General features: G+C 45.7%; 2 protein-coding genes and 1 pseudogene across 4 annotated transcripts; all 3 read left to right on the top strand.

Moving 5' to 3' along the window:
• Positions 1-6,152: 6,152 nt before the first annotated feature.
• LOC144144200 (uncharacterized) lies at positions 6,153-7,194 on the top strand (annotated as a pseudogene). Its single transcript, XR_013317190.1, has 3 exons — positions 6,153-6,629; positions 6,695-6,902; positions 6,993-7,194. The product of XR_013317190.1 is annotated as an uncharacterized LOC144144200 (transcript).
• A 664-nt stretch (positions 7,195-7,858) lies between these two features.
• Positions 7,859-14,431, top strand: LOC144144199 (uncharacterized). Of its 2 annotated transcripts, none has more exons than XM_077675564.1 (6): positions 7,859-8,515; positions 8,588-8,684; positions 9,313-9,438; positions 9,582-9,732; positions 11,923-12,007; positions 14,025-14,431. In XM_077675564.1, exons 1-6 carry the CDS (start codon positions 8,186-8,188, stop codon positions 14,385-14,387), a joined length of 1,152 nt encoding a protein of 383 aa, XP_077531690.1. In that variant the 5' UTR covers positions 7,859-8,185; the 3' UTR covers positions 14,388-14,431. The 2 variants fall into 2 exon arrangements, with proteins under 2 accessions (XP_077531690.1, XP_077531689.1); XM_077675563.1 differs by having other exon boundaries at positions 7,864-8,515; positions 11,896-12,007; positions 14,025-14,422.
• A 1,313-nt stretch (positions 14,432-15,744) lies between these two features.
• Positions 15,745-25,614, top strand: LOC144144193 (uncharacterized). The gene is made up of 8 exons (XM_077675557.1): positions 15,745-15,754; positions 15,846-15,997; positions 17,792-17,916; positions 19,460-19,521; positions 19,595-19,837; positions 20,716-20,887; positions 21,344-21,492; positions 23,042-25,614. Exons 1-8 carry the CDS (start codon positions 15,745-15,747, stop codon positions 23,197-23,199), a joined length of 1,071 nt encoding a protein of 356 aa, XP_077531683.1. The 3' UTR covers positions 23,200-25,614.
• The last annotated feature ends 1,603 nt before the right edge of the window (positions 25,615-27,217 follow it).

Genomic DNA, 27,217 nt, shown 5'->3' with positions numbered 1-27,217 from the left:
ATCGATCACACACGAATGCTCGAGTTCACCGCCCTGCCGCGACACTTTTTTTTGTTTTGTTTTGGTGCAGTACGATATCGGTCATACAAACTTTTTATGGGCCTGGTACTGGTACTACAACGGAGTTATGGTGGAGTCAGTGACTGCCGAACAGGCAACATGAGCAACACAACAGATACGCGACGCGTTCATTAACCAACAGCTCGACGCAACACTTGACAATCGTGTAAGCACTGTCCACAGCGGCTACGTTGACAGAACTCGGGCATCAAACAAAAAGCCAAAGCGAACCCACCGCTGCAGAAGGGCGCACTTGCGCAATAGTGATTAAAAAACACCTTACCGCAGTGCATAGCTTCTCGGTGGTGTGCGCAGTAACGTTGATGCGCAGTGCCTTCGTGATAAAAGTAGAAACAATAAAAAAAGGTCCACGGCCCAGGAAGTGACGAAAATGTTTTTATCACGTGACTTTTGGCTGTGTCGTCACGACCTCGATCTGTTGATGGCCGGAGAGAGCGTCCCGCGCCAGGAACAACGTCCGTGTTGCGGGATGGTTTTAGTCGCTGCGGCCTCCTGTGACGCTGCCCACCACGACCCAGCAGTGCACTACAGAACCTAGAACCGTGTATCGCGCATCAACCGATCTACAGAAGAAGCCGATCTCCACTGTGCAGCGCCGGAAATGTGCCCATCTTGCTGGTTGCTTTCATCAAACTGCCTCTGAGTGTTCTCCGTGCGATCCTTGTGTGAAGTTGGCTCACCGTGGTGCATTTGGTGCAGCACCACCACCCGTTTGTGCCAAGGAATCTGAGAGTGGAAGACGAGCTTTACGCTCCCTGCAAGCTTTCGACATTGGTGCCTGTGCTTCTTCGTTATTGGCCGGCGTGCTTCCGGCCGTCACTTTTATCTCGTAGTTGTGATGGAATATCCCTAGCAATAGTGACTAATTACTCAGGACTTCTATGAATAACCTATTGTGTTTCAACATGGTCTTACATTCTACTAGAGCCTGCAAGCTCGGCTTCGGTATGTTTGTAGTGTATCAGCTTGTCAAGTCTGTTTGAATTTGTAGTGTATTCTAGCCTGTGGGATCTTTAGTCGTTGCATAATTTGACGTGTGCCAGCATTTGTGTTCTGTTTAGAAGATTCTAAAAAGGATGTAATCTTAAGTTAGTGCGAAGGGTGAACAAAAAAACGGGCAATGCATTTTAACTTTACATAGAAGCTCTAGTTACTGCATGTGGCTTGTGCTACCCACTATGATGCCTGCATCGCATATTAGTTTCAGCAAGATGGGTAGAAAGGCATACACAGCAGAAAAGTGCCGCGCTGTTTTATGCTCGTATTTGGCGTTAGGATGAGGTGCTGTTTTATACCATATCACCCAGTTTTGAACTAACAGGACGGACGCTACTTGCGATTGATTTAATTAGGGTGTGTCCATCATGTATGAGAGAAGCAATAACAAAAGGCCAAAAGCCTTCCACAAGAGCACACACAAAGAGAACTTATCTAAGAAGACACATTCTTTGGAGTAGATTGATAAAGAGGGGTCTCACTCACACATAATGTTCTCCTTCATTTGATACAAACTGAATGTGCCATTACACCCCAGCTTCCTTCCGCTATTTTTGTTTATCAATTTGGGTACACAATTACAACCTTTGCAATGAAGCAGCCTGGGGAATTTTCTACCGAAAGTGCGCGTTTTCAAATGGTCCCAATACATCAGGTCATTTGGCTGATGTAAACTTTGTGTCAAGTCAAGCGTCTCTCATCACACACTTAACAAGGGGCTTAGCATGCTTCTTACGACAAACTGTATGCAAGTGTACATGCTCACTCGAGGATTGGCAAGGGCAGGGTATTATTAGTGCACACGCACTAGGGAGGCTGACCACGAGATATTTGTGCACGTGTCTGGTGTCTCAAAAGCCGAACCCCTCCCCCCCCCCCTTCCCCCAAGAAAAAAAAACCAAAGGAAGAGCAACTTATGCTGCGTCTCATTCAGAGATGCTAAAGACAAGCGGGTTCCATCTGGGCCCACTTAGTAAAGGCTGTAGCTGCGCAGGATACACAGAGAACGACAGTAAGGAGAGCAGGGTAGAGCATATATACAGTAGACGCTCATTAAGACAAACTCGAGGAAACCGTAAAAATATGTATTACCACAAAGTTGTTTTAAGCTGAGGTTTTAGCGTTGTGGATGTTACAAGCAAGCAAAAGTGTTGTTCATCCTATTCATGGAGTTCGTCTTAACCGGAGTAGAGGCATGAAGGTTTGGGAAAAGAGAGCTGAGCACAGCCAGTGGTCAATTTACTAAGACAGCAAAGAGGACAGCCACCGACTACGAGAAGCGGGGAGCTCAAGCTTAGTTTTCTTACAATATATATATATATATCCGGGTTCCGGCCTTTGCGGCTTTATTGCCTCGTATTCGTGCAGTGCATTGGCTCTGCAAGCTAAATAGTCTCACGGGTGGACAGGCAAAGTATTTCAACTGATATCAATGCTCAGTGTCACACTCGTCAGTCTGAATAAAAAAAATCAGAACGATAATCAAGCTGTGCTTTTCCCGCTCAAGCGCTACTACTCACACACTGAAGTCAAACGAATGCCAAATTCTTTTTTCTATAATAGAGGGTATGTAATTTACAGAAAAAGCATGCTGTGGGCGCTGCTTCAGATTGGCGGAAAAAAAAAACTTTCACTTCCTCCAAAGAAATTAGATTTACTACTCCTGCGATACACCTTTTTTGCAGGGGTGTACAAATATCAAATTTTGTACCGCAAATCACACATAAATAGAAAAAGTGACTGCAGATGGAATAAAATATGTTCTACTGAATGTCATTGCTTTAGCGTGTTTACAGCTTTGAAAGCAGAGCTCAAAAAGAGAGAAAAGATAAATTTGTTAATCACAACCTGACAGTAGAGTGTATGCACTGATTAAGAAATGGTACAAAAAAAAAGATGAATAAGAGAGTGGAGCAGTGAAAAAAGTTTGGAACACATTTTCTTGAAGACGTGGGTTCTTCAACGTGCTCTGAATAGAAGTATATTTGACGGGCTGCAGCCCCTCCAGTCATCGAAATAAGGCCCTGTATGCTACCGAGGCATAGCCAACAAGTAATAACTCAATTTCTCGTTCATGCCATTCCATTGGCCGGACACTTCTTTCCGGATTATTAACTTTGCACAGGTAACATTCCACTTCAGTTACTGTACACCAGAGTTACCACTCTGGCTTTGCTCAAGGTGTTGCTTGCATTAGGCTTTCTTGCAAGGCTTAGTCGTCGTGCAAAAAAGCCGACCCAAACAGGTATTCGTTGCGGTGAAGCTTGAAGGATTGCATGTTGTATGGCAGAGCAAACTTTTATAGCTCTGTTCGTAAATTTTGAATACCTAGAACGGTAAAATTGCTCTTCGGATAGAAGAAGCGTACAGCATAAATCTGCCATTTGCTCTCTATAGTAGCAAAATAGCGTTAACTAAGGTATACATGCGTGGCACCTGTGATATCCAGCCGGACGTCACATTTGCAAGCTGGCTCTGCTGACTAAATGTGACCCTGCCTGAGGCATAATCAAAATAGGAAAAACACAGCATAATTTACGCTAGGTCACTCACTTTAGAGGCGCTGTTTGAAGTTTCTAGGATATTGCGTTCATGTGTTCCAGAGATCGCATTTTCTCACTACTTACATTTTGAAAGCTCGGTCCATATAAGTTTGGATAACACATTTGCCCTAATCGTGGGTCTCTATTTTGCGATCTTCTGAAAAATGTCTTCAGGATCTGCCGTGTGTTCTATAGCTTGATACAACTTAAGGAGCTGTGCGTTCTGTAGGGAACCAGCAGGTTATTGATGCAAACAAAAATTACCAAAGGCACTTTTTGTTCTGTTTTAAATTACGTTTCTGCTAACAAGAAATAGATCCAGTTTAAATTAAAACCATTATGTGCTACCCTGTAACGGCCCAGCGGCTAGGATGTTTCACTGCCATGATCGAAGATGTGGGTTCAATCCCAGCCATGGCAGCCATTATAATGGTAGAGGCGAAAAAGAAATCCTTTATATAGAGATTTTGCCGCACATTTCAAGGTCCCCAAGTGGTGAAAAATGATCCATAGCCCCTAATATGGTGTGCTTCGAGGTGCATGTGCAGCTTCGGCACACAAGTTGAACAAAGCTTCTCACCCCCCCTCCCCCTCCCACACACACATACACACACACACACACACACAAAAAGGCTATGTGTTCCAGCTGTTGGGGTCGCCCAATTACATAGACCAATATAGGACCTTTACTTTCAGATTTTATAACACTAAGACTCAAAAATTTAGTGCTGCTTTGACAGGCCAGTGTTATTTTATTGCAGCCTTTCAGAATTTGGGCTATTGTTTTCAACAGTGAGCAAACCATGGTGTACACGAGATATTGCATTTTCAGACAAAAATAGCAGACAGGTAGGCAACGCTCTCAGTAGCAGTGCAAAGTTGTGCCATGCCAGCTCTGTAAACATTTTGGTCGAGTTGTTGTCCCAGTCATGTTACGAATGGGAGCTCCTTCAATTTGTAATACTGCCATGGAGGCTAGTGTACACAGACCAACAGACAGTTCTTCAGAGAAAATTTTCTTTATGCACTTAGTGAAAAATAAAGTAGGTTTGATGGCTTGGTTTGCTGCCATATTTTCATTTTAATCTGTTAGGCAGGACCTGGCAGTGAAGGTTACTCGTAGGACTGACACTTGGACAAGTAGATACAAACTATATTGACAAGGTGCAACACAAGAAAAGGAATCGCACTTGTAAATAATTTTATTTACACAAATGCACTGTACACGCCATTTGTGTGGTTACAATGAGATTTACACAAATGCACTGTACACGCCATTTGTGTGGATACAATGAGGTGTACAAAACAAACCTATAGGCACCAGAAACAATAGAATGACCATTAGAGGTAAACACGCACCCATTCAAAATTATATTCTGGCATGCTGCAACTGCACTTCAACAACAATACACATAATTCATGTGGATTATGTGTATGGTCAGGTGAAGAGGATGAATGAAAGGATCTTTCCTTCTGCGCTGTTTTTTTTACTGCGCTGCGGCTAAAACCACGGCTGGTTTCATAGATAGCGACCTTCCCATGGCAGCAGGCGACAATGAGGGCCAGCGTGCTGAAAATTGCTGGGTAGGGACGGCACACTCCATCAGGTGGTGCTAAATAATCTCCAACCTCACCAGCTTCACTTTGCTCAAAGAGTGACTGTTGGCACGAAATGCAGTGGCTGTACCAATAACAACCGACCGTTCTAGTTAGCATGTATATCACCGGTCAGCACCTAGAATACAATGGCTTGTCCAGACCACCTGACTCTCACCAATGGAAAAGTCAACGTATACAACTAAACCACACGGGTACCACACTTTCTGGCTCGACTACAATTATTAATTTTTGAGCATTCCCATTCATTCAAACATTCATAACCTTTACCGACCTTGGCTCTACATGGAGACGCTTTCTTTTGGCGAGACGGTCATTTGCGCACATGCGAAATTTGACAGGAAACGCTTGAGTTTGTGAAAAGCATTTTTAAATTGGCCATTTAAAGCAGGGAAATGCCGTCATTCTTGCGCGGGAGCATAACAATTTTCCAGCTGCAGGAGCACTAGTTGATGCAAACTTCTTTAGGGGCTGTGGCTCTTTCACATAAACTGTGCCACTCGTGTAGCACCGTTCGCAAGGTGGCTCGCCAGCCCTACGAATGGCAAAATTGGGTGTCCGAGAGTTGGCCCTGGTCAGGGCCGGCGATCAGAACCGTACACATAGTTATCTTCGTGATATCTTTTTGAGCCGCACCCGTATACCGAAGCGATAAGAACCAAACAAAAAGAAAATGCTTTTGCCATGCCGCTGCTGGCCTTGCTCAGCTGTATGCAACAGTAAACCATCGGGTTGACTGAAAGTGCAACGCAAGAAAATTGCACAGGATATCATCATATTCTAACAGGATGGAGCGCGACAGCGTCTTTTATGGCTCGGTTTGTTGCCGAGCATTCTGCCAATGCTCAAGTTTCGTCGCGCGCATGCAGCGCCGTTTCCTCCCCTGGCGGCCTTTGCTCCCATTTCATTGCCGCACACGGGGTGCGCTCTTCCGCAGATTCGTTTGGAGTACGCTGCTTGCTGCTTCGCCGTGATGAAAACTAGCGCGCCTAAGAGGAAAAGACAGGGCTCTAAATATTGTTGTGTAGTTGGGTGCCACAACAGCGTCGCAAACACGAAGGGAAAAGAGCCCACCGTCAAGCTCTATTCGTTTCCCGGCAAGTGGTACGAGACAGACCGCCGAGAAGCCTGGATTGGGGCTGTGCGGAGGAAAAAGTGAGTGACCGTTTCTCTGCCTTTCTCCTGTCATTCAGTAGCTGAACTGCACTAAATTACCTTACTTTCTAATAGCTCTGATGGCTCCCCGTGGCTCCCCCCAAAAAACACACGAATATGCAGCAGGCACTTCGTGAAAAATGCAAAGAGCGAGAGCCAGGCCAACCCAGCCTATCGGCCGACTCTGTTTCCGGATGTTTACAAAAAGCGGCGGGTAAGCGGTGAGAGACACGAAAGGTAAGATGAAGGGTAGAATCAGCCAGATTTCGCACTGACTTATACTCGCCCTGCTTTTACCGCAGGTGGGCAAAGCGGAATCGATCAGCTGCTAGAAATTTGACGTCGCCTCATCCGCCCGAGGAATCCTCACCCGTGGACGTGCTGTCGAACGCGTCGGAGGCCGACTGCTCGCCAGAAGCGGATGCGCAATCAAAAGCCTTGGAGCAGGGCTCGCTGCTCTTGACGGAGGTGGAAGTCGACGCTCAGCAGTTTACATTGACTTGCGTCGGGGTTAGTTGTCTTACAACGTGCAGATCGCAGGCTATGTGACCGGTGGCATGTAGCTCACCATGTATAATTGTTTTTCTTCGAACTACACAGGAAACGCAGACAGATCCTGTGTGCTGCAAGGGTCCTTTGCAGCTCATGCTGTCTGCGGCCGATGGAACCCATGGGTCCACACAAGTCACTCACGTTGCTCAAGCAGACAAGGTGATTTTTTTTTGCACTCAAAGCAACATACTTTAAACTCCTTCGATGGGGTAACTAAAAAAATAAATCTACAATTAAATTGTGCACCTGTTAAAATAATAAATTTGTACGCACAAACGCCCGTGTGTTCGAGATTTCGGCACACGTTAAAGATCCTCAGGTGGTCAAAATTAATCCGGAACCCTGCACTGCGGCGCGCCTCGTCGTCTGTGTAGCGTCGGCGCGTTAAACCTCATAATCAATCAATCACGAAACCACTGTGAAAAGAGGAATCGAGCGAATGCATTCCTAATCAGAATACCTGGGAACAGGTCCGCGATGGTCTTGTTCATGTCCCGCTTGGGTTTTTTCGACGGTTTTCCCCACTGCTGGGGTCTGCTTGTGCAGGTATCGTCAGTTGCCTCATTCACGTAGGCGCACACAACCGGTTATTCCCGCCTTGCAAGAGCACGTCCCGGAGGCTACGGACCGTGTGTGAGCGCAGATCTGCATGCGAAAAGTCAATTTAGTATCACCACCTTTGTGTACTTAGCCTCTGAGCGCGAATACATTCGACAAGAGCGGTAGAAAGAACACAAAAAAGAGAAAGAGCGTTTCACTTCAGACGCACATCGTAGACGACGTTGTCTTGCACTTGTGAAACGCACTTGGCGTTCAGCTGATGCTCGTCTGCTTGTATTATCTGCTCCACCGCGAACACATGTTTCACGAGTAGCTTTCCTTTCTTCAGGGTCGCCTCTCTTAAAGGGGCACTGACACAAAATTTTGAAGGCGAGATAACGTCGGAGATAGATTGTTGAGAACGCACATACATCATCTGCAAAATTTCAGCGGAAAATACAGCCTAGAATATATTTAAAATCAATTTTAAAGTGAGCGAAACGCAACCGAGCAGCCGGCGGAGGACCTCGCGCCATCGACATTACGTGGATTTTTTAAAAATAAGCCAAATCCGAAGACGTCACGGGTTTCTCCCGCTCCCGCACTGCGCAGTTTGCCCAGTTTGCATTGCGCGGCGGCGTCGCGCGTGTTTACGTGCGCTGGTGTAGTTTACGCACTGCCCGTGTTTACTTTGTGGCACCATGTCGGGGGTACGGTGCTCCGTGGACTTCTGTCCATCGCATACAGGTTCGGGTGCAAGCATGCACAGATTTCCGCTGGGCGATGGCCCTCGCCGCCAAAAGTGGATAGAGTTTGTGCGCGGTGCTGCGGGACGCACAGAGTGGACCCCACGGAAGAGCAGTCGGATCTGCTCGCTCCATTTCGAGCCGGCGTGCTACAAACAGGACCTCCCGAACGTGCTGCTACCCCGTCCGCGTTGCTGTCTTGAGCCTGATGCCGTGCCGTCTATTTACAACTTCGTGGGCCCTGATTCGGAGCATTCTTCGCTATCCAAGCGTCCTCGGCTAGAGGTTCGTATTGCTTACGTTCTGCTTGCATGTGTTTGGTGTCACAAATATGTAATGACGCCCAATATCGTGCAGGCTCTCGCTGACATGCACCCTGAGGATGCTGCATCCCCTACGGTTTGGGCGGGCCCCAGCGCTGATTGTGAGGTGAACGAAGTCGAGAAGGCAGCAGGTGGGTATTATTGTTATCCCGGTGCGTGTAACGACTCCACTTTCGGCCGTGAAGTACGGAGCTAGGATATCGCATGGCGCGCTTGCACTTGCGGTGTTGTTAATAGAACGCCACGTACACGTTTGGCTGTAACAGACTGCGGCATATTGCCGATCGTGTTTCAGAAGGCCCCGGCTGTATCGCGATCGAAAGTGGCCGTGGTCCCGGCAATATATGGTACTTCATGAAGTGATGTTTCGAAGTATCAATAAATTCGAGTAGCACCGCGTGAGTAAACGAGCGTTGCGAGAATAGAAACGGGTGACAGCATGCTGGGGCACACCAAAATTATCACACAAATGCAGGGTTCCTGCACTTGAAAAATTTCTGTGCATTTCAATATATCTCAACCACAGTGTACTGATATGTATTGTGAATCAGAATAAGCTAACACCATCGAATAAGTATAAATGGGTAAGTGGGCCATTACTAACTAACCACTGCTGCTTTTAAAAACATGACAGTTTCATTCAGTACATGTGTCAAAAATAACACATCATTACCAGTTATAAAGGTCTATAAGGATAATGCACCGACAGCATGTAAAAACTTGACTTGAAGACAAACAGCTCGATATTTGTTTCCACAGGACAAGTAAAGGTGGATGCAGAGAGCCAGTGCATTGTTCAAGTTTCTTCTAAGGCAACTCAGGTGGTGCTGAAGGCTCACACAAAAGCTGCCAAGGTTCAAACAACCCGAACAGTGAAGGAAATGGGTGAGTGCCTCTCGTGATACTGCGATATGAATTCATATCGATCATTCTGAATTCTAGAATTGCAACCCCTTAGGGAACATTTCATGTTTTTTTAGGTGTCAGTGTGGCTTCCTAAACATACTAGCATGCTGCTGTACTTTCAGCATGCCAGACCGACTTGGAGTTACCTGATATACTATTGATGGAGGAAATGCAGCAGCGGTGCTCAACACCTTTACGCTCTGAGCCATCTTTCACTCACATTGATGATCCCCTGGACAAAACATATGAACCCACATTGAACACCACATGCGCGTAAGTGGCACGACGTTTTATTTTCATGCTTGAATGTGTATTTAAATGTGCTTGAATGTGTATTGGGTGGAGTAAATCACAACATAATAGGCTTTTGCTATCCCAAAACAAGCCAAAAAGCTGCTTTATACAAGGTCAGTAAATGGGCACAAAAAGCAAAGGTTCATACCAACTACTCCTCATCACCACACATTTCGCTTGACAAAGTCCTCAAAAACCACAGACTGTGGCAGTCAGACAATTCACGTCTTGGGCATATACCCACTGTGCTGACTCTGACTCCTAGGTATGTGGTCCTGTGCTGTCATGCATGATATTGCAAAACAAAATCTGGTCTGTGGCGGTTCAATTTCGATGTAATGAATTAGGATAATGCTTGTATGCCGTCATTTTGTGGCACGTCCAAGAACCTTAGCTTGTCAAACATAACGTGGGTCTCCCTGTATGCAGTGCCTCATAGCGAAATTGTCTCTTTGGCACAGTTAGAAATTGGTCGAAGTTTTATTGCTGAGGTGCCTATTTTTTTTAGTAACAATGTAGTCAGTTGTCAACAAGAGAGACATTGTACGCTTGCAATATGGGCTTGGAAAATGTGCATATTGGCTTGCAGTTGTCGAAACATTACCTTGTGCAACACGTGTTATAGATAGCAAGAAAACGCTTTCTACTGCTTGCAGCACCTTCAGCGGTTACCGTATTTATTCGAAAATAGGTCGAGCACGACTATAGGTCGACCCCCTAAAAATTGAAGTCGCCGAAAAAAAAAATTAATATATTCGATTATAGGTCGACCCATACTTTTAAGAAAAAACTTGAGGAAACTTTTTAAAACTCCCATTTATTTACAACGCGGTCACCTCACTGGTTGGAGCCACACACTGCGTCGTCGTCGGAACTTGCGCCGCATGCGCCGCAGTTCATTACCCACCCCCGCCCCCGACTGGCTTTGAAGGCTGAACGGCCAATCCTGCCTCGCAGCGCTAACTGTTGAGCTTTGGTCTGAATATCGCACGCTCCTCTTCCACGGGCAGCCGGAGTTTTTTCTCGAGAGCATCGTGCCTTCCAATTGTAGGGCCACGAAACGCACGACGCAGTCCCCTACAAGCCGGCAGCCTCCATGGCCGGCAGTGACTGTGGGTGGTTTTCTTACGCTGATTGTTTTGTTATTTTTTCCCTTATTTTCTTGCCTGTCTTTGTTCTAGATGCTCCGCGCTGCCGCCTCAAATTGAGGAGCGCCGGGCGCGACGGAGAAACGGATCGCTCGGTGCGCTCGCCATTTTTGATCACAACTATAGGTCGAGGTTCTTCGGTCACGATTATAGGTAGACCCTCAATTTTTAAGCACATTTTCGGAAAAAAAAGGTCGACCGATATTCGAATAAATACGGTACTTGTCTTTACCGATTTACCGATTCTAACGCGCACTTTTCTTCCGAAAAAATCGGCCGAAAAATCGCATGCGCGTTGGAATCAGATACAAAACCGAAACTGCCGAAACAGTGGAAATTTCATCCCACCCATCGCCATCGTTATCTCAAGATGGCGCCAAAGCTTTTAGTAACGATTTTTTAGACGCAGCAAGCCTAGGCCCCTAGGCTTTTCCATCGCCGTTCACACAAATCGTCAAATCGTTTCACTTGTGCGCTTGATAACAGCAATGGCAGCAGCAGCTCCCACGCGTTCAAAACGAGTGGTCGGCTGAAGCGCGTGCCTCTGGAGAAGCTCTCGGGATGGGCATGCGAGGCGTGGGTCACGATCCCATTGACCATGGTTGAACGTTCGTTCAGAAGTGTGGCATCGCGAACTCGCATGAAGGCACTGAGGCCGAGATGTTGTGGTCAGCGGAGAGCGACGAGGAGTGAGATGAGTGAGGTTACTTCGGGAAATAAATCGCCCGTTTCTCTCGCATTCGTTTGTCTGGGTCACAAAGTCCCGTGCGCGTCACAATCGGAGGTGCAAGTTTTTTTGTTTTTTTTTTGCCAGGAAAATCGAGGGCGCGTTAGAATCGAATAAGTACGGTACTCGATAATTTATACAGTTAATTTCACAGCATGGTGGTTGCGTGAAATCACTTGCCGACTTTAGCAGCAATTTCACCCAAAACCATGCAGTGCCCTGAGAAAAGTATGTTTACTGTGTTTCAATCAACCTTATTTTTAACAGATCCGTAGGTGCACCTCCTGCTAATAGGAAATTCATCGTGTACGAGGAATGCCTGCTGAAGGTTTTCCAGATGTGCCAGACATGTGGCCTCCCTGCTGAATGTTCACTACAGGTGTGGTTACATTTCTATCCCTCTAACACATTATGCTGTTGTTAGCAGATGGGTTTAAAAATGAAGGCAATGCTAATGCAGTCAAACCATGGTATAACAAATGTCAATTTAACGAAATCCTTGAGGTAACACATCACTTTATTTCCCAATTTTAATCACTGTTGCGCCATTTGTTGTGGCCATGCATTGCGAAGCCACCCACACATAGGAGCCAAATTTTGATCTTGAAGACTTTGAGAAGCATAAAGCAGCATGCAATGAAATGGGACAGAAGAGAAATGCAGAGACAGAGCCTCGTTTCTTGCTCACTGTTGTGCTCACAGATTCGTACCACATGGCTCGTTGACTACCATTCTTAGAGGTGGTTGTTTACGGCAACATGCCTACTAGCTTTCATAACATTGTTTCGGAACCAAACAAGCCAGTCTTGAAAATTATGTTGTGTACCAAAAGTAGTGCGACTTATATATATGTCCAGAGATGAAAAAGCATATGTTTGCTTTTCTAGATTCCACCATTGCTCATCTCAATGATCGTGCTTCCGTCTGCTGCAAGTGCAGAGCAACATGCCTTGTTTCCTTCATTGCAGACGTGGTTGGTGGCATTACACTTGGAAGCCTGCATTCTTTTGAGACAGCAGTCAACTAATAATAAGAAACTATCCCCACACATTGACTGGGAAGCTTTGGTGTTTTTCCTAATGCTGAAAACCCCAACACCACGTCGTGGTAGAAATCATGGTATAACGAATTTATGGTGTCGTTACATCAAGGTTGAGTACCGGCAAAAAATTTTAAGGCGTAGTAACTTCTAACGTAGGTTTGTGCGGACATCACACATTAAATAGGCAACTTATGAATGGCAAATTGCTGTTATCACATACATAAAAATTGACTTTATAGCTTTTGCTGCATGACTGAGCTCGAAATGGAGGGCACAAGACATTTCCAGCAACTTGAATTTTGTGTCAGCAACCGACAACCACCTACATCATGTATATTTTCTATTTTTGTCTGCCATTGGCCACTGCGTCAGCTATGTGGTGCACTGGCCAAGAAAGCTCTAGTGTACAGGCTACACTGGTAATGGTTTTTTGTGGCCATGTAGCCATCTCTCTTTCAATAAAGCCACCGATACCCATCTCGCTCAGAGCTTTCTTAACTCTTTCTTGACCGCGGGAAATTGACCAACCCTTAGGGGTCCAACAAAACATTTTTTTCTGCCAAAAAAAAAATTGGTTAGGCACTAATCATGGAAACACAAAATGCAGAATATTTAACGTCTTTTCCAATAACACCAGTTTTGAAATGTTTTCGTACATCATAGTTGTAAAAAAAATATTAAAATCAAAAGTTTTGTCGAGTTGTCGAAGGAAATGACGAAAAGGGGGTTGTGTATTACAGACCATCGTTAGTAGAAAAAATTAGAATATACATTTTGTAGGGAAATATTTCAAAAACACGCCCTAGAAAAAATGTCGACTTGCGCGGAACAGTTTGTCAGATATAAATAAAAATGTTAGCAGGTGTCTCGTTCCACGCGATGAAGCCCAACCTCCATTTCAAAATGTGCAATTTCGGGTGGTTCCATGGAAGAAATCTGGCGGTTTGACATTATCAGAGGCACGAATTTGCCCCCACGTAATGTCAGAGCATCTTGTCTATGACTGAATTTCCAGTGACGGCCAGCAGAGTATTTGGGACAAGCACGCGATGCGGGAAAACATGCATAAAGTTGAAAACGGAACTGAAATGGTGCTATATCAGCTGACAACGACCCAATGGTCTTTTCCACAGGTGTAACACTGAACAAAATTGTGTGAAATTGCTTTCACATAATCTTCACTCGATATGTATGCATTTAAATGGGACCAGTAGCCTTTTCGAAATTATAGTAGGTCATGGCCTTGACGACCTTCCCACCCCTCTCGTGTTTTTACTGCTATGATAGCAAATGCATATGAACAGATCATTGCAATGTGCGTCTATGTGAATGGTGTACTGGATACTTTTTGCAGGTGAAAGGTTCCCTTGCGACGATCACAACAACGTGCCAGGAGAACCACGTCATCACATGGCACAGTCAGCCGAAGAAGGGCAAGCGTGCTTTGGGCGACATCACGCTGGCTGCTGCTGTTCTGTTCACGGGCGGAAGCACAAAACAGTCCCTCCGTTTTTTGAACAACGCAGGCATTGCTTGCTTCAGCGAACGGTCCTACCATCGCTTGCAGAAGAAGTTGCTGCTTCCCACGGTGTACAAGGTAATGAAATTTCTGTATTACACATATGCACAGAAGCAGAATCTGTCGGGGGTGGAGGGGCTTCTAGAATATACGGACCGTGGAACAATACTGCTGTGCCGTCACGAAGGTGCTTTCTAGAGTATGCATTGGGCTGCAAAACAGACGTCATTGGTGTAGTTATGCTGTGACGGTGGCTTCATGGTGTGCGCAAGAATATTTATGTTGTGGACTGCGCTAATGCTTTTGCTACTTCTCCTCTAGAAATGAAGCTCTTTCGATTTTTAGCTTGTTCGCCCCTTCATGCCTAGCAAACACAAGCAATATCCTATGTGCCTCACGTAATGCTTGTTTACATTTTGTTGTATGTGCACACGTGGAGGATGAATGGAAATTGTTCCTTTGTTAACATTGGGCCGATAAAACCTAATGGCAGCCAGCAAAGAGGATAAGATTATCAGCGCACATTTAGTTGGTGGTAGGCAATCGATAGACACAAGATTTCCCTCATGCAAGATATGTACCTATGATTTTGCCTCTGACATAGTGAAAAATGCCTGGGAAAGCTGAAGACAGGGGATCTAGTCGTTTCTTTGGTATTTGTCAGGGAACGCTTTTCACTGATTTGGTTGATTATGGGGTTTAACCTCTAACAGCGCCGAAATCTCGAACAGACAGGTGTTTTTGCTTTTTAACACACTTTGCGCCTTGGAATCTTTTTACCTATAGCTTTTTCTTTGTGGCGCCTTCTTTTCATGTGCACTGTGTGAAATTTTTAGCCACCACCGCTGCCTGCCACTTACTGCACCTAAACATATTATGATCGACACCTACATGCTGCTGTGCGCTTTTTTTTAGTATTTCAAATTGATACCTCACTGGGAGTCTCTTTATTTTTGGCTCAAATATAACTGTGCTGGATCAGTAGCGTAGGGGTTTTTCGAATGGGATGTGTTTTTTCTGCTGCTTGCTGCGGCTACCTAAATTAATACAAGAACTATTTGTTGAACATGAAAATGGACGGCTTAGTTAAGTGAACTCGTTGCTGGAAATTATTCACGTGAAACAGGAAAATGCATTTCAACATAGCAGCTTTCACCAGTCCTGGTGCCTGTTTATCGCGTTTTGTTTTGCCCGAAAGCAGTGCACTAGGCGTAACAGCAAGCATACGAACAGTCGTAAAGAAGCATTGAAGTGTAAAGCGTATAGAAGCAAAAATGCACTTGCCCTTGGGAAACGTCACGTTTTTACCCCATTTTTTGCCAGTAAAAAATTTTGAACTGTGAATACATGAAATTCAGCTCACTGGATTACATTGTTCACCTTCACGAATGCCAGTCCAGTAGATGGCTGCAGCACGCCTGTCCCACCACGGGACGCTGGCCCGGCCGATGGTGGTACTGGCACGGCGAGCAGCGTGCCCTTTTTAGGGGTCACACGCTCCCCATATCGACTAACCCATTTGCCCCACTGTTAGGTGAAAGTGGCACTATGTATCATGACTATTTGTATATTTCATGACTACGTATATTGTATGTTCAAAGACATGCTTTCAATAAAGAACTTATGTGCTGATTTCAGGTCTGGGAGGATAAAAAGGTGAACTCCTGCGCAGTCTGGTGGCCAATGGAGGGACCGCAAGGGTGGCAGGAGACAGTCGTGCTGACTCTCCCGGCTATAGTGCTAAATATGGTGTCTACACACTCCTGGAGACCAGCATAAACAGAATAATCAACATTCAGCTTGTGCAGGTGAGGGTGCAGTAATACACTTACATCAATCAGTGGAGACATACTTTTTGTCAATATTTTCTGCTTATAGTGCCACTCTGTCCTTTTATAGAAAAATGTCCTTTTATAGCATTCATTGTGGCTGCAACTTACCAGAAATTCCTTGCAGCACAGCTTCATCACTTTTTATTATGTAATTATGTCGGTTGGCTATGATAACTCGCGACAAATATCTCTTACAACTGATTCCTATTATGCACAGAATCTTGCTTGGTTCCACATTCACTGTACTTATTTCTACAGCCATAATTTGATCTCATTTACTGCTGCTTGCTTTACTGCTTGCTTCAGGTTCATGTCAGTCATCTGCATTGCACATGTAATTATGGTGCACATGGCGGGCCCTCCTGTTTTCTGTCAGCCACCCATCTCTGTTTGTTTCATGTAGTAGGCACATTTAATTACAGTCTACGCTCGTTACAGCGGATCTGGCAATAACGGTCTTCTGGTTACAACAGACCGTTTCTTTGTTTGGTCCCCATGCATTTTAAATAGAGTCCACTCCACTCATGACGGACCCTACTAGAGCAGACTATCGGCTACAACAGAACTTTAGGCAAAAATCGTTTCGACTGATAGCTAACTTCCATGGGGCTGGCACCCGATATGCTTTTTATTTGTATAGTTTGGCAAGAAAACTGTTATGTCTGACAACATCATTGGCAGCAGGATCGTTGGTGCAGCCAAGCCAGTGCCAGTGGCCTTGTTTTTTTTTTTTTTTTTTTTTTTGCGACTAGCGTCATGCGCAGCAGGGTAGCTGATTTCACTGTTGGATAAATGGAGCATAATTAACGCTGTAGAAAAAGGGGAAAAACAGGCCGACATCGCTAGAAGTACAGGCCTGTCTAAGCAGACAGTCCGCTCGGCCGTCTAGAATAAGGCCGCTGCTGATAAACGCGACTCCGGTGAGATTGAACAACAGCGCTATCGAATACGCTAAGTGGTCCACCCGGAGTCAAGTCTGCCCTTGTCAGTATTTTTATGCAATAAAGAAGTCGGGTTCAGTGAAGTTCGAACCTTATTCATATGCATGCATCGTTCCCGTTCCGTTTGGTGAAAAAGGTAAGAAATGTATTAAGTAGAGGGTTGGTTCCCATCCATTGTGTGCAATCTTCCGGTAGCCGTGCGCAGTCTAACTGTCCAACTTCTGATTTCACAGCTGTCCTTCATCAGATTATTTCGTATAAGCTGCTTCAATGACCAGACTAAAATCATAAAAAATGCGGAAGCTGCTTTGGGAGAACGTCAGGCAGAGATCAGATTTGTTTGACAAACGGTTTCGGGTAAACCTTCCTCATCACAAAGGGGTTTGAAAGAGCTTAGCTAATTCTGGTGGCCACGACTGATTTGTATAGCTGGTTAATAATTGCTCCTGGTTATAGTCTTGCTTTATTTTCTCAGTTTATCATGCGTCTTTATACACTTGACCGTATGCGCTAGGCTTTTTCCTTTTCCAGGTGCCGGTGCTAAGCTTTAGAAACGGTCTTTAGGTGATTCTTTGCCCTCGCGCTTACACTTTGCGTAGGTGCTGCAGGCGTGTAGAGAGAACAAAGCGTCTATAGTATGTATATGCAATACCGGTCAAAGTACCCACTTCTGCGCTCATATATCCCCCCTCCTCCCCCTCTCCCCCCCGGGGAGGGGGGGTTGGATTCTGCATACTTCGGCTACAGCGGACGTTCTTTTCTGGATTAACAGGGTCCGTTGTGATGGGCGTAGACTGTATTCACATTACGCATTTTCATTCGTTTCTAGAGCAACGAGGTGGCTTCAAGCAGCCATATGGAACTTGAGGGCCTGAAAAGGGCTCTAACCGCCCTTGAAGAAAGCGGTGTGCGGGTCACCGAAGCGGTGACAGACCGACATCCACAAGTGCGCAAGTAAGTGTTGTTAAATAGAAATGAAAGTAAAAAATAAAAATGAAAAAAAAAAGTAGACCAAACCACTCACTTATACACTGATCTTCACAAAATTATGTGAATGCTGTGGGGACCATCATGCATAAAAAAGCATTGCAACACCAACTTCTGTACGTAGTAATTCCACCTGTGCTTGCATATTCGAAACTATAAGCAATATTAAAATGCCTATTTCTGGGCCACTCAGCCGACTCAGCCGGCCAATTATTCTCTGTGTGGCGACATGCCACACACAAAGGGACACAATGCTCCCTTTAGCGTCCCGTGGGCTGAGCTTACCCGAAGGCGCCACCGCTTTTGGAGCTGCACCCCTCCGCAATTGTCCTGACGTGGGCGCTTCGTTTTGTGTAAGCACCAATGCGTTAAAACAAGTATTGAGTCGTGAATGTTTTTAATAGTTCCACGTATGAAGGTTTTGCGCCTTTGTTCACAGGCGATGTACTGGGCTTAACTAAAGCCCCTGTATCTATAGGGCTTTAGGCATAACAGGCAGCATGGCGCGGGCTGGAAAAATTTCGGGGAGGTGGGGGGGGGGGGGCCGAAGCCCGGTCAGCCCCCCTGGTTACGCCGCGTGCCTTCAGGTGACTCATCCACGTAAACCCTGGCAGAGACCTTGCGAGGAATTTTTCCCAGGCCCGTGATGGCCGATCAACAAGGCTTGTACCGAGTGGAATAGTCGTGGTAGATAGAGGGGCGAAACGCGCCGCGGAAGCAAGCAGCACATTGCTTCCAGTCTTTTTTTTTTTTTCTTTTCTTTCGGTGGTCCCGAAAGTAGCAAGAAAATCGCCGTCATTCATAACTTCAACTTGCTACGGGCCTAGTTCGCCAATTTGGTGAAAAGGAGGCACAATGTGCGGCGCTGGGGGCAGAATATGGTTCCTTAAAAACTACGGAGTGAGGAGGGGGGAGGGGGTTCAGTGAAAATGGGGGGGGGGGGGGTTGAACCCTGCAAACCCCCCTATTGGCTACGCCACTGGCTCCTACATTTCATAGGTCTAGACAAAACTTTCCTGGCACTCATTGTAGAAGTGCGCATAATATATGCATCGAAATGCAAGGCGTGAAATTTTTCAGACCCGAACTGTAAAAAAAAAAAAAAAAAACAGCAGCTGAAAGCTTAAAAGACATGACAGGACTCCTTTTCCCCTGTTCGTTGCCAGCATGTACCACAGCTTGCAGACAGGGTTGCTTGTAGACCCAGTACTTCACTCTTCTCCCCTCCCCTTCCTGCTATTACAATGCTGCCCAAGCACAGAGCACACAGAGAAAACAAAAACGTACTTTGCTGTTTTTCCCCCTACATGATTCCTCATGTCCACCCTTAGAAAGATGCTGGGGAACCATTACAAGCTTTGCAATGACATTTGTAGTTTGAGCTTGGTAATGTTTCATTGCTTTTTCCTTATGAAGTAATTTTGTTATTGCTAAAATGCTGGTTGTACTTATTAGATGCTATATTGACTTGAGCAGTTCAGTTTCTAGTTCAGTTTCTGCGTTAATACAGGTACTTCAAGACAGAGAAGCCTGAGGTGGACCATCGGTTCGATGCCTGGCACGTGTGCAAAGGTCAGCATTGTAAATTGTTTCTACAGAGACCCCTCCCTCATGGTTGCATTGGTGTCATTTTTTCATTTTGCAGGACTGAACAAGAAGCTTCTGCAAGCTGCCAAATCAACCAGCTGCACAGCCATCGGCCCCTGGTCACGCTCCCTTGTGAACCATCTGTATTTTTCAGTGAAGCGTGGAGATGGGAATGGAGACCTTGCAGTGGCTGTGTGGTTGTCCATGATGAACCACATACAGGACAAACATGACGGCCACAGCCTGCAGTACGAGCGGTGCCAGCATGGTGACCTTGAACCACGAAAGTGGATATTTCCAGGTGCATTTTTGTTATGCTTCTTTTATTGAAACACTTTTTTTTCTCCCGTGAATGGTCACCTAAGTGGTAATTTAATGGTTGGCAGTGGCTGTATTTGTACCACTTAGGATGGAGAGCGAGAGAGGCAAAAATTGGCACCTCAGGCCAATTGAACAGGGCTACGCAACTTGTGGGCTAACGTGCAGGATAGCAAAGGACCCCGGCTAACTTCCCTAGAGAAAGTGCTACGCACCCCCCTACAGTCCCCACGGAACGCTGCCGCGGGCCACTCGTCGGCTCGAGGGGGGGGGGGGAAGGGGGTGGTAGAGGTGGTCTCCTCCAGCCGTTGGGAAAAGGGCAGCTTGAGAGAAGGCAATGAACTGGTCCTCCTTCCGCCTCGCCCTCCGCACACATTCGCGACGAGCAGGTTCGGCGCGTCGCGCGGGGTCATGAAGCCGTCATGACTCACGTGACGCACCGGCTGCCCAAAATGGCAGCTCCCAGCTCACCCAAAATATGTGCAGACGAGGCGTCGGGACACCAGGATCACCACGAACTGCAGCCCATGTTGAAAGTAATCGTGAGCGCAAAGGGTAGATAAACTGTGGCGACATGCTATTCCATTCGTAAAACTGATGGTCGCATAATGTAAATTTCTGAGAGGAAATGAATGTATGGACGGCACAAAATGTCACTTGCCACAATTGACATGGGCTTGTGATCTTCAATGTCCATGTTTCCTACGTGTGCATTACGCTGCAGGCATTTCGTAAGCTAGGAAGCACACAATTGCTGCAATTGTAAGCTGTACTTCATGTGGCTGCTAGTGAAGTGCTTTGCAAGCAGCGCTCTACATTTCAGCCTGTAACTTTTACATTTCAACCTGTAACTTATTATAGGAACCCAAGCTTTTGACAAGCTGACTGTCATCGTGACAAGCAAGAGGCTCCTGGATTACATTCGTCAGATGTCTCCACGATTCCAGACGTTCAGCGTGGAGTCCTTCCACTCCATCATTAATCGCTTCGCGCCCAAGGCGTATGCCTTTTCCTTCCACGGAATGTTTGCAAGGCAAGTCTGTTGCAAAAATGCCTGGGTAAACGTGTGAATAATTTTATTAGTGAACCTTCATTGTTGTTCGAAGCTTGGCATGTTATGGAGTATATTTGGTGCCCTTCACCATCATCGAATCCAGTTTCTCCCATAGAGGGACTACATCTCTGACCATACTCTGGTGCAGAGACATGTTTTTTTTTACAGTTAGCGTCACTCGTGAAGAAAACACAACACTGCAGTTAGACTTGGTATATACAAATGGCATCGAAATATATCAAATTATTGTCATTGTCTTTGTTTATGCATCAAGTCGACCTCCCTTTAGGAAGATCTACCTTCACGTTGTTGGGAGTTGGGATTTGCAATTGGGATTTCTGGCCACTATAATGATATCAGTGGCCTTACTATTTGCATTTGTGCTGACCTATGAATATGTAATATACATAACTGTGCCATCTTTACGTACTGCAGAACTGCACTGGCTGCCTTGCACTACAATGAGAATGCCGACAATGGACAGGCAGTGACACGCAGCGGTGAGCCCCGCTTCAGGGTGAAGAACCCAAAAGCGCGGAAGGGGGAAGCAACCGCCTCTTCTATCAAGGAACCGCCCACCTATGGTATGGAGAAAGCTGGTGCCCCTCTTATAAAAATTTCAGTAATTTCCCACAAGTTGCACACAACAGTAGCTGAACGCACTAAAGCTGGTTATTTTCTTTGATCACCTATCTTGGCCTCAGATTTAGCACGCTAGCTCAGCGGAGTGAAAATGGGGCTCTGTACACCTCAGGTGGTCCACAAAGGCATTTCAGGGGTCTGCAAAGCGCTTTTCAAAACTTCTCACCCCCCCCCCCCCCCATGACCACTTTTGTTTTCCTTTTTGCTAAACCGTGTTTGTGCTGCTGATGATGATTGATAGTGGTATCCCCTTTGTAGCAGGGTGATGATGCGTAATCTCACCAAAAAAAATGTACAGAAACTAATATACCTATGTTTTACACTCTTCATTTAATACTAAGGAAACAGTGACTAAGGAAACGGTGACAATTTCTGGACGCCAGAAATTGTCACCGTTTCCTTAGTTGGGTGCGCTGCTAGAAGATGTGGGGAGTTGACTCAAGCGAGTAAACAACCCCACCGAATCTACAGAGCACAGGTGACGAAGGGGGTGGCCGTCTGATGTGCGGCGTTCACCGACCAGAGCGGTAAGAATGAGTCCGAGCCCTGAACGAAAGCAACACAAAGAAAGACTTGTATTTGGACAGGCAAAACACTGTACAAGCACGAGAACATGTAACGTAAACGAGAGGTAACTTAGAATGAATACAAGTGCGAGAAACAGTTCAAAATTGGACAAAATGATACCATCAGGAGCAATAACAAATAGATATTACGAAGCAGACAAGTTAACTAAAAAGAAAATGAACAGTTCGATGCATACGAGAGACAGAGTCCCACAATATTCACCGACCGGGCCGGACGATGCACCGCTGTCGGAGGTGATTCGGCTACCTGTGAAGCGTGGCTTCGTCGTAGGCCAGGCCGTCCGGGACAATCACGGTGATTTGAGGCCCGGGAGTACATTGGAGTCCTCCAGGGCACGGGTCGCCGATGGTGTGGTGCGCAAACTGGCTGAAGCCGTTGTCACATCACGACGTCCAAACGTAGCTGATTTTCTTCGGCGCAGATTCTCCTTTTATAACTGCGCTGGCGCGGAGAGAGAGGGCGCAACGCACCCGCCGCTGTCGAGTGCACAACTTCCCTCTTTCTGCCTTCTGGAATCATCGGCGTGCCTTAGCACTGGCAAAGCTACTCTCGCCCCCTCCAAAGAACTCGAAGCTTCGGTGAAAGCTAAGCGGCGGAGCTTTTATTTTGGTATTTTCTTGCCGGCAAGTGGTCGTGTTACCGCTGCTTCGTTTGAGAGAGTTCCAGCATTTTCTCGGGGCGAATAGAACAAAAGTGAATGAATAGGACGACTGTAACAAGAATTAGGCCCTGTCCAATAAAATGAAAAAATTATATGATACTTTTAGGCGTCGTACGCCCGAGTTTGTGACAGTAGCACTTATTTGCCACAATTTTGGAGCACCCAGTACAATTCTGATAACCTTTTTGTTGTGCTTGTTACTTTGATTCTCTAACAGACATGAGTGCCTTTTGGATATGCAGATTATGTGGCCCGTCTCTTCTCACTCCTTGAGGAGTACGTCAGTGGTGCAACTCCAAATGCCCTTCCTGTGAAGCCGCCTCATTTGACAACCGCACTTGTCTCTATTGACAAGGCAGCCCTTGTGAAGTCCCACCTTTCAAGGTTTGGGAAAAAGTAAACGATGATGGAGGACAATACGCAGCCACTACCGCCACCAGTGCTATAGCCACAGCATCTGTGCTCCGTGCGGCATTGGCTGCCTTGATCTTGTGTGGACGCTACTTGTCAATTCTGCGCCCAGTGCTGTTGTGCCGAGTCCACTGTGTCACCGCACGCCGCGGCAGAAAGCAGACCATACGACATTTAGATGTGTTCTTCCCTTTCCGGTTTGATGGTGCATTTTCACACCCAAGAGAATGAGCAGCGCCGGTGTCTTCCATATGCACTGAGGCCTGCCTTCGGTTCTTTTGTGTGTGGCATTTATTTCGGGCAAATTTACAGAGAGGCACGGCAACCACTCATTTTTCCGGAGATGTACGGGCACTCAAATCATCCATGTTAGTACGTTATGTCACTATTGTTCATTTCTTGTCAGTGTTTTTTTGTACTGAAAATATGTCAAGTATCATTCACTATAATTTCATGCTGTATTTGCTTGACTTGATAGTAGAGTGTATTAAATAAAGTGTTCATAGCGTGTACCATGTGTGTACCAGCTGTGTTGTAGACTTCGGGATGCCGGTGCCACTTTGCACGCCTGTTGCCACCACTGCAGGTCCCCCCTCACATACGTTGTCATACAGGTTAGAGGAGGCCAGGGAGGGATGGTTTTTTGGTGCTTCATCTTTGGTGCTATTATTTTTGGTGCTTCATCCAGAACTTTATGCACTTGCTACCTCCCCTTATCTGCTAGTGTTGATTGTGATGATGTGCCTAGCAGATCAACTAGTGTTGATCTGCTAGTGTTAATGTCGATTACACCGTATGTAAAGCTTGTAGGACTCTGGGTTTTTTGCGGCGCAATACAAGAAACTTTCCACAGGCAATGCGCGAATTGCTGTACAAGTCTAACGTAAGGTCGATCTTAGAGTACGCTTGCGCCGTATCGAACTTTCTAATAAATTAGAAAGGGTACAAAGCCTTGCAGCCCGGTACGCCATTGGTAAGACTCCTAGGAACTCTAAGTTTAGCGCAAGTCACTGCCAAGAGTTTTTGAAATGGGAGACACTAGAAGATCGAAGGGCAATGGTTCGCTTAAAACTATTCCACTCCATATACTATTCTCAAATTGACATTTCCCGCCATGATTACGTTTTGCACCTCATTACGTGTCAGCGCGAATGGATCACACCTGCAAGGTGTGTGAAATTCGCTGCAACACATTGGCGTTCGCAAACTCATTTTTTCCGAAAACAATACACCAATGGAATTGGTTACCTGCGCCCATAGTTACGGAACAGTCTGCGGATGCATTTTACGCTTCCATGTGTTTGCTGAAAGCTTTGAACTAATGCACATTCGTTCACTGTGAATTTATTGTGATGCAAAACAATCGTTTTTTTTTGTGTATGTGCGTGTGTGTGTGTGTGTACGTGACACTCGAACTGCGTTGTAGCCCGACATGGTAGGACAGCCTTGTACTTTCACTTTTTTGACTATTACTTGCTCGTGTTTTTCTTGATGCAGTGTGTTATATTTTCTGTGCGACTGCAACTGATGGAAAGCAAGGGAGCGACTTGCTGTGGCCTTTTCTTTGTATAGGTATTGAAACTAGCTGATATTCTGTACCACTTGTGCTGTTACTGACAACTATTAGTTCCTGAAGAGCATGGCACATCTTTTTTTTTTTCCTCCCCTTGTGTGTACAAATGTATCTGAAAAGGGGCTCGCGGCCTCTGGAACATTTTTTTTTGGTTATCAATGTGACTAGTTGATGTATTTCTTTTTGTTATTCCCCCCCACTGTAATGCTAAAAAGGCGGTGTGGGTACCAAATAAAAAAAGAAAGAAAGAAAGAAACACCTACCAGGGAGTTTATTTTTCGATCATGAGTGCTTTCCAATCAGGCTCATACGTGCTTCGTGCTATTGTGTTCTAGTACTATACCCATGCTATGTGCAGTTTCACATTTATGCACTTTTCTTATTACTATTTCTTATTTGCCACAACCTAAGGCACCTTTGAAATCTGTTATATCTGCTCCCCAATATGAATCGTGTTGACGTAGAAGCTCACTTTCATGGTTACGTATATTGCTTGCAGCCATAGCGCAGCTCGGGCCACACTGAGTGATCAAATGATGCATTTTTCACGCAGTCTCATGAAATAAAATTTATGGAACTTTAGTGACATTTTATTCAACAGGTAAAATATGCCAGAAAATATCCTTGGTAGCATACATAGGAGCAGCTGACATAGAAATAATTTTTTTAAATTGCACGGTCTTGGCAACATACATACTGACATAAAAAAATAGGAGCAGCTGACATAGAAATAATTTTTTTAAATTGCACGGTCTTGGCAACATACATACTGACATAAAAAAATAGGAGCAGCTGACATAGAAATATTTTTTTAAATTGCACTGTCTTGGCAACATACATACTGACATAAAAAATTGTCTTGGCAACATACATACTGACATAAAAAAATAGGAGCAGCTGACATAAAAATAATTTTTTTAAATTGCACGGTCTTGGCAACATACATACTGACATAAAAATAACTGACATAAACAGCTGACAAAAATACATTTGTCAAATTTCACAGTACCAACACAATAAGGCTTTCTTATTGTGGGTACTGGAAGCCGGCGTATTCTTGAGAGGGGAAGGTGTCCCTAATTGTGCCCACAACACAGCTGGGCAGGACCCTCCTATTGCGTCGTCCCAGCCGACGCCAGACCCATCGGGCAAACATGCGGTACGCAGTGTACCTGTAGCATCTAAAAAAAAAATGTATCACATTAGGAATATCTCGCCACTTGCGTTCATGTCATGAAATGCAAATTTTTGTATGTAGCAAACCAGCACAACGACCAGCCCCAATACATACCCATGTAAATTATTCCCAACAACATGATGCATTGTCAGGGGTTGAGCTTGTTCGTACCTTTTAACACTTGATATTTGCATTCTATGACTAGGCGCGCGCACACACACGCACGCGTACATAACACACACAATTATGCACTGACATGAGGGTGCAGGTGCCTCGTGTAGCATATCGTCCGAGTCAACAAAAAAAGAGCCTGTGCGATGCCAGTGAAGAAAATAGATATTCTACGCTGCCGGAACGTTTTCTGATGCCGCAAAGATAACTCCGATAGCACGGCTGTTCAAGCATACGCAAGTGCGATGGCTAACTGCTAGCACTGACAACCTAATCTTGCGAACCGACGATCATTTAGGGTCGCGAGCACGGTAGCAAACGTATGTAAATGTCCGACCTGTGTATTTCCGGAGCCTGCACAACTTCAGGGCGCTCCTCCAGAAGTTCGAAATACATTATCTGAAGAACACGTATGTTCAAAAAAGCTACAGCGAACATTTCGTGTGCCGTGATGCAGTCGTCGTCGCCTCTCAATCTGTCCACACGATCCAGCTCCCTGCAGCAAACTGACTCCACTTCGGTACCCATCGCCCTGCAATGTCCACACTGGCACCTGCGATTAACGTGAGAAGCGTTTCACACTTTCAATCCGTCGTGCATACATTATTCAGCATCGTAGGTATAATCCTTGCAAAATTTGTAAAGAAAAAAAACACAACATGCAAAGCGGACAAGCCAACTGCATGTTTTGCAATGCATCGTTACAGGGCCATGCCTTTCTTTTCTTTTTTTTTTCGCTGTCTCGCAAGAAATGGCGTACAAATGTATCAATTAGACATCGCTGTTGAGCGCCCTGGATGTTACGACGCCCGACACGGAGTTAAGTGATACTTACCATTCAACATTTCCAACGCGCGGGTCTTGGTGTGGCTGCTCCTCGCTGTCACTGTGGGCATCATGCTCCGATTCGCTGCTGGCAAGTGGGTCAAACTGGAAGTGGTTTGCCACATCCAACAGAGCGTCGTCTATCGCCTGCAACAAATCCTCGTCTACGGATGACGAGGACGACACGGACGAAGACGACGGTGTTGACATGGCGAATTCGTGCGAACGAACCAGACCGTTCAAGCAGCGCGCTCACGTGCG

This window comes from Haemaphysalis longicornis, unplaced genomic scaffold, assembly GCF_048455015.1.
Source record: "Haemaphysalis longicornis isolate Haplotype H1 unplaced genomic scaffold, Haemaphysalis longicornis Haplotype H1 scaffold_66, whole genome shotgun sequence".
NCBI classification, from domain to species: Eukaryota; Metazoa; Arthropoda; class Arachnida; order Ixodida; family Ixodidae; genus Haemaphysalis; species Haemaphysalis longicornis.
The sequence above is the reverse complement of the archived record's forward strand: the minus strand, read 5'-3'. Positions and strand labels throughout refer to the sequence as shown.